Source organism: Sander vitreus, chromosome 16 (genome assembly GCF_031162955.1).
Source record: "Sander vitreus isolate 19-12246 chromosome 16, sanVit1, whole genome shotgun sequence".
NCBI classification, from domain to species: domain Eukaryota; kingdom Metazoa; phylum Chordata; class Actinopteri; order Perciformes; family Percidae; genus Sander; species Sander vitreus.
In genome coordinates this window covers 5,527,796-5,535,238 of record NC_135870.1, presented here as the reverse complement: position 1 = coordinate 5,535,238, position 7,443 = coordinate 5,527,796, and the positions used below count along the sequence as shown (strand labels likewise).

Below are 7,443 nucleotides of genomic sequence, written 5' to 3'. Positions count from 1 at the left end.
AATAATTAACACCTTCATTTACAAATTGCATTTTGTGTTGACTTGTGTTGTCCTTGACTATTGTTTAAATTGGTTTGATGTTCCGAAACACTTAAGTGTGACAAACATGCAAAGGAACAGGAAATGAGGAAGGGGGCAAACACTTTTTCACACCACTGTATGTGTAGGACAGAACGAAAACTCCTCTGAAAGAGGAACTCTGTGTTTTTTTTGGTTTATCAGACAGAGGATTAATGTCTGGTATTAAATAGCCTATAAAATAAGTTATGCAACTGCGTTCCGACTAAAAAAGTTAAAACTACTTATTTGTAGCATGCATGGACCAAAATTTCACTACTGAGTGATGGAGTTATATTTTAAATCCGGAGTGCAGTCAAAGCAAAATGAGGCGGGCAGTGCAGGAAACCTACAGTCAAACATGCTAAGTAGTAGTATGTTTAATAAAATGCCTTGTCTGGAGTTAAAGACTTATTTAAACACAAAGTATTCTTAGGTAAGTGAAAGTAGCAACACCATAGCGTAGAAATACCCCATTACAAGTACAATTCCTGCATTTATAATGTGCACAAAGTCTTAGCAGCATGTACTTGTCAGTGTGCAGAGCTTCAAAGAGGATATTTGGGGCAGGATGTGTCCCTGTTTGCTTTTTAAATCATTCTGATGTCATAAAAGAAGCACATTTTACAGTCAAATGTGGTCTAAAGTTAAATGGTGTTTGTACAAATGCTGCAGAAAGCATGAAAGACAGGACAGGAAAACATTCAAAGCGTCCATCTGTGATTACCAGTAATCACAAATGTGTCTTAAAGGGAGTGAATATTTCTTGTCACATGGCAAACTAAATACTGTGGCCACTATATTTTTGAGAGCTGTAGTCTTAAAATGTACGAAAAGAGATAGAATGCACCAGTCAATGAAGGAAACGTCGCCCTCTTGTGGGGAAAACTGGCAGTTCTTTCTAACAATTCAAATTCAAAAAGCATGTTTAGGGTTTTATTACTGTAATAACCTTATGGAGTTATCCGAGATTTAAGGAATTATTACAAAGACATTGTTACGTTATCTGTAATAGGTCACAGCCTCAACAGTCTACGTGTAAGTCCAACATACTTACAGTTAGGATTTGTACTTTAATGTCTTCTTTCAGTTATCTCAGTTTCTCCTTACACACGTTCATTTATTTCTCTCAGAAATTCATACCACAAATTTGGAAAGAATAAACTTGTTTTAAAGCGTATGGCGTGGTATTGGTAAGTGAGAAACAGAAACTGTTTGTATTTCACAGTTAATAAAACCTAACCCTAACACTTTGTACTAATATATTGTAAAGTAGGGACAGGATTATATAATCCTCATGATTCTGTCTCCTCCTTCTCAACCTCATCCATTTTTTAAACAAAAACAAAACCTCTCTGACTTTATATGGCCTCTCCATAAAAAACATGTTCATGTTCTGTTTGTATTGATGGTGTAGAGGCAGATGTTTGATGCAGATGTTCTCAGTTTGACTCATCTCCATGATATTTTTAGTTGTATGTTATAAGCAATGACGTCCCCAGCGGGGGAGGAGAGGACACCAAAGCGGTGTTTGGGGTGAATCGGTCAAACAGATGCCGGAAACGAAAACATCTCTTCTTCCCACATCTGACAGTCACGTTGAATGAAAACAAGATTAAAGGTCACATCTGTGATCAGCTGGACATTAGTGCTTAGGTAAAGCTTTAAAAATGGTCACTGGAAAGCGCAAATAAATATTTCAAATGATACTGTTTGTCCTGAAGGTTACGACACTATTCAAGCACATCAAGTTTTCTGTCATTATAAAAATAAGATTAAGACAAAAGCAGAAAACTTGAAATGAACAGCTGAATGGAAGTATTTCTAAAAGGGGGTATGATCCAAAATAAGACATATGTGCATGTTGAAATGATACAAAATTCCAGGAAGTGAAGACAAGCTTATCATCTTCAGACAGACATTTCCTTGCCTACCCACTGGCCCCCTCCTCCACATCGCCTCAGGCATCAGGGAAAATGTTGGCCAAAGTTTCCAAAATTGTCATATATTTATGTACATTTACATTTAAAGATATGTCACATTTCTGCATTCAAATGTCTTGAAACACCTTTAATCTGTCACATAGGACGTTTAACTATATGTCTCTTTCTTCTTGAAAAAAAATGTGTATTGCTTGATTTAAGTTGACCTACTCTGTGGAAATGGTTTTTATTCTGTTCTATTTTTACATTCAGCTGATGTGGCTTTTTGTTTCTGTTGTTTCTGTTGTTTTGTTTGATTCTTTTTTTGTCCCCTTCCTCATTTCTTATGTAATGTTTATCCCATCCTTGTTGAGTTTTTTTGTATCTTGTGTGTAAAACTTCTTGAAAACGCTCAGCAGAAATACTTTTGGAAAAAGAAATGTCTTAAAAAAGGACTATACCTATGCTATGGAGATCCCAAGCGGCAGAAAATTACATTGTGTACATATAACATACAGCAACAGGGGTGTCGGAGTGGGGGTGGAAATGAGACTGAGTACCCAAGGCCCTCATGTGAGGAGGGCCCAAAAAGATGCCAGAATGAATAGCTGTGGATGCGGGGGAGGGGCCCATAGAGAATGTCTTTCTACAGGGCCCAGAATTGTGTAATACGCCCCTGTACAGCAACTTTGGGGTTGGATGTTACAGTCAAGCACCATATGGTTCCAATAAAGTGTCTGAACAAGTACATATAGTACAGAGTAGGATTTGTAAAAACATTTTAGGGTGAAAGTTTAAGTAAGAAAAAGAGCCAATGATCAAATATACATGGCATATACCCTGGCAAATATACACATACAAAGTACTGTCACCTTTAAATCTCATCAAACAGAGGACAGGGCAATAGAGTGACAAAGATAAAGGTGAGGGTGTTGCATCATAACTTCATGCTGTGCATGTTAAAACAGAAACCAAAGACAACCCATATTCCCCACATTACGTGGTAGGCTTGGGGAGGTGTTGTAACTTCAATGCACCAGCAGAGCACAAACAAAGGTTACACCGAGCAGTGATGAAATGTGAAGTTGAGCACACAGTCAACCGGAGAGAAGTGATTTTTCCAGAGCTGTTCAACGATTAAAAGAAAATGGGGAAAGTACTTTTTTTCTTCCTCGTTTTTGTTCTCTGTCTGAGTGGTACTCTTCAAAAGAAAGGTAAGAGATGCTGATCAAAGATAGTTTAAGAATAAGCCTTTTGTTGTACCATTCCTATTTTGCATTATATTTCACAATCAACTTATTCTGAAAGATTTACCTGTCTTGGATTCTTGCAGTGGTAATGTCAACTGTAACTGTATGTGCCAACTGTTTATTATTTGGGGATCGTTCTCAGTGAAGTAAATAAATGATCTTTGGTTGAGTTGATTTCTGAGTAAATGTGGAATTCACAGTTTTTGCTCCCCTTCCTGTCCAGTGAAAACCCTGTATCTCCAGATGTGTTGATGTTGAATGTTTGCGATAAACTGAAGGATGAAGTGTTCCTTTATGTGTTTCCTATTATCTTAAGCTAAATAAAGTCTTTAAAAAGCTGTTTGGATCTGCTGGAAAATGCATCGACACAAAGCTAAAAACAGGGCTGTTTTTCTGAAATACATGGGTCTCACAGGACAGCGTCGCTACAAACATAAGATGACCTCATAGAATATGATGCATCGCTGTAGATTAAACCCAAAAGACTATAAATGAGTTATAGTTAGCACAACCTTAAACATCTACAGCAGGAAAATGCAACATGCACATTAATGCAGAAGGATTATTAAACCAGTAGTTTTACTTTTCATACTTTGAGTAGAGACTATCTGAATACTTCTTAACCCACAGGAAGAACAACATGCCATTGTTTGCACTGTGGTGACTGTCGTCACTGTTACACTAGATTCAATTAGATTCAACTTCATTGTCATTGTGCAGAGTACAAGTACAAAGACAACAAAATGCAGTTTGTGTCCAACCAGAAGTGCAAAAAAGCAGAAAAGTGCAATGTGATATTCAAGTATAGACAGGTGCACAGGCAGGACAAGAATATGTTGCAGTGTTATAAGAGCAGAATAAATATGGCTACAGTGTATGAACAACATGTACAGATATGTGTAAGTTATAATGACACAAGGTGGTTTGTAATAAAAGATTACAGCTGGTTCCATGGCCATGCTCCATCTACGGTAGCTATATGCACTTTTTTTCAAGCCATTTGATAATAGAATGCCTTAAAAATCTGTACATCATTTGGCAAACAAATGATAGTTGCCAACAAGGAATAAAATCATCCTGTAGAACCGACATCCTGTTTTGTATCTAATTGTTCTCCAGCTGTCTTCATCATTCTGAAACCAGAACACAACCAATGTTGAGGATGACTCATTTTCACTCCTGGTACCTAAAAAATATGTCAGTATTTTTTAAATTACATAACATGTGTAGGGTAGGAATTTGTCGTAAACCGCAAATAATCTTGAAACGAAGGCCATATTTCCCCAGTAATGGAACTTTTACTCCATTGATTTGCCGTCCAGTCAGAGAGACTAAAGAGGAAGTGACAGAGAGTTAAAGTTATTTTAAAACCTTAAAAAGATTTGGGGGTTTTGAGAAAACATTTGGGGCTGGAGCCCCAGAAGCCACCCCCTTGCTTCTCCCCTGTTAATTAGTAGATTTCTCAAAATTGCACTTGAGTAAATGCACTTAGTTGTAGTCCACCACTGGACACAAAACATTTAAAATGTATTTTGATTAAAACTTAACACTATTATTAACTAATGACTTCTTGTTTGTTGTTACAGAGAAAAGGAGAAGCAAAGTGCAGAGCAACAGCTCGGAGGATTTGGTTCCTGTGCCAAGAACATTTTTAGGAAACATAATTCAGACCAAATCCTTTACTGTTCCAAATGGGACACAAGCTCCCATTTCATCCCAGTCCCATCCAGCTCTGCAGTCTCTAAGCAACATCACAGTCGGGTACCTCCGTGGCGCCCTGAGCACACGGGTCATCCCCGTTATTTACATGTTGGTCGTTGTTGTGGGGATCCCGGCCAACATCGCCATCTTGTGCACACTGGCCTCTAAAATCAGAAAAGTGTCCTCCGCCATCCTCTACTGCAGCCTGGCTGTCTCCGACCTCTTCCTCCTCCTATCCCTCTTCTTCAAGGCTCACTACCATTTCCATGGAAACCACTGGGTGCTCGGAGAGGCTGCCTGCCGGGTGGTCACGGCCTGTTTCTATGGCAACCTCTACTGCTCGGCCCAGACGCTGGCCTGCATCAGCATCAAGCGCTACCTGGCTGTGGTGCATCCGTTCATGTACAAAGGTCTCCCTAAAAGGATGTTCACCGCCTGGGTCAGTGTGGTGGTATGGGGGGCGTTTGGTGCCGCCGTCGTCCCCGAGCTCCTGGTCCAGCAGAGCTATTGGATCCCCGAGGTGGACCTCATCACCTGCCACGACGTCTTGCCTCTTGAGTCCCACATCTCCCTGTTCTACTACAACCTGTTTCTGACTGTCTTCGGCCTCTTGCTGCCGCTGGTGGTCACGGTTGTGTGCTACGCCCGAATCGTCTATGACCTGAAGAGATCGCACCACGACTGGGCGATGTACATCAAGGCCAGCTCACTGGTGTTTCTCATCTTCCTGGTGTGTTTTGCCCCCGCTGGAGTCCTGCACTTCCTCCATTATGTGCAACTGTTTGTGGATAGAACTGAGAGTTTGTACGTGCACTTTAAAGTGGCGGTGTGTTTGTGCTGCCTCCATGCCTGTCTGGACCCCTTCCTGTTTCTTCTCATGTCCAAGTCCGCAGGCTCTTCATTTCAATTCAGGGCCTTTAAAAAGGGGAAATCCCTGAGTTTATCTGTCTAAGAAAGACCAACCTGTTACAGAAGAAATTGCATTTGAATTTTATTTGCATAGCCGATGAGGAGGTAGATTTTCTCTGTGGCTGGAATCCAAATAGAAAGCAAAATTATCTTGACTGCATTTATGATAAACAAGCAAAATACAGACTCCCTGTTGCATTTAATGTCTTCTCTGCAAGTGGAGTCCATGTCAGAGAGAGGGAACAAGAAGACAGATAGTTAACATGTTAATGTTAATGTTTATGTATGTTGCAAAGAAACTCACACACACTGTCTAACTTGCAAAAAGTTATGAATTTAATAGTAGTCAATGTTTTGGTACTAAACCATCACGGTGCCTACTAGTGATGTGCGAAGTATTTTTCTGTACTGAATGTTTATGTATGTAAAAATGAAAAAGAAAGTATGCATTTTATATGTGATACACATGATAGTTAATGGTTTTAGTTTTTTGGTTTTTAAACAGTTTTAATCAGTCTGTGTTGCTTTTCATATTTTAATTCTGTAGAGTTTGGAGGAAAGTCTTACTTAGCATTAATGCTTGAAAGTAATAACATGAAACAGACAGAGTTAGAAAAAATAATTCTTCCAGGCTTTTTTGTATTTCTGTCATCAAAAATGGAGCTATAAACCTAAACTCTGCCTAAGCTATGTTGTGTTAAATGATTATTTGGCTGGTTTGTATTAAATATGGCTAAAGCCAAAATGTGTTAAAATATCTTCATACAGCCAAGCCTAATGTACTGTGCAATTTCTATAACTCAAAAGCATCACTGTATATTGTGGTATGCAGCTACACTGTGAGGCAGTTGGTGTTTCCTGCCCAGCCTGCACAGGATGTAGGATGACATACACCACACTTTTATAGAAGAGGAAGTGATTTGTACGTGATTATATCTGTCTGGAAACAAATATGTGGAAATAAAGTCTGTGTCCAAAATTTGAATATGTATACGTGTCTTCAACCACTTTATATGCAGGCAGAACCCCTACTAAGGTGTTGGTGACACTCAGTGGAAAATGTTTTCTCCATTGGAAGGGCACCCTAGAGAGCAAATCCTATTTTATTTACCATTGCAGTGTGCACATAAAAAAATAATTGACATCAAATTTGCATCTTAATTGAACAATTCAGGTACTTTAGGGTACAAATTACAGTGTAGATAATATTAGTTTGCTACTGAGAGCATGCAGATAGTCATTAAAAGCCTTAATTAGCCAGATTTACTGTATATCAATATGCAGGTGAAGGTCCTCTCTCACCTACAGAGGCACTTGAACAGCCTGCACACTAAAACACAAAGCCTAAAAAAAAACAAAAGCATAAACAATATTGAAAAATGAATGCCCGTTAGTTAGCTAAGTTAACTAGCTAGCTCAATCACCTGAACTTACTTGTGCCGTTTCCTCCTCTTTGATGACATTGTAAATTCGGAAATACGCAAGTTGAAATCGATGCGGAATCTCGACGAAAGGCTTTAGTGAACGCAGCGTTTGGAATTTTTAGTTTTTGTTGTTTGACCCCACAAATGAAACCACATACATACATTCATCACCAACACTCC

At 39.0% G+C, this 7,443-nt stretch overlaps 1 protein-coding gene across 1 annotated transcript; it reads left to right on the top strand.

Moving 5' to 3' along the window:
* Positions 1-2,972: 2,972 nt before the first annotated feature.
* On the top strand, positions 2,973-6,824 carry LOC144531631 (proteinase-activated receptor 3). The gene is made up of 2 exons (XM_078271878.1): positions 2,973-3,193; positions 4,816-6,824. Exons 1-2 carry the CDS (start codon positions 3,127-3,129, stop codon positions 5,880-5,882), a joined length of 1,134 nt encoding a protein of 377 aa, XP_078128004.1. The 5' UTR covers positions 2,973-3,126; the 3' UTR covers positions 5,883-6,824.
* The last annotated feature ends 619 nt before the right edge of the window (positions 6,825-7,443 follow it).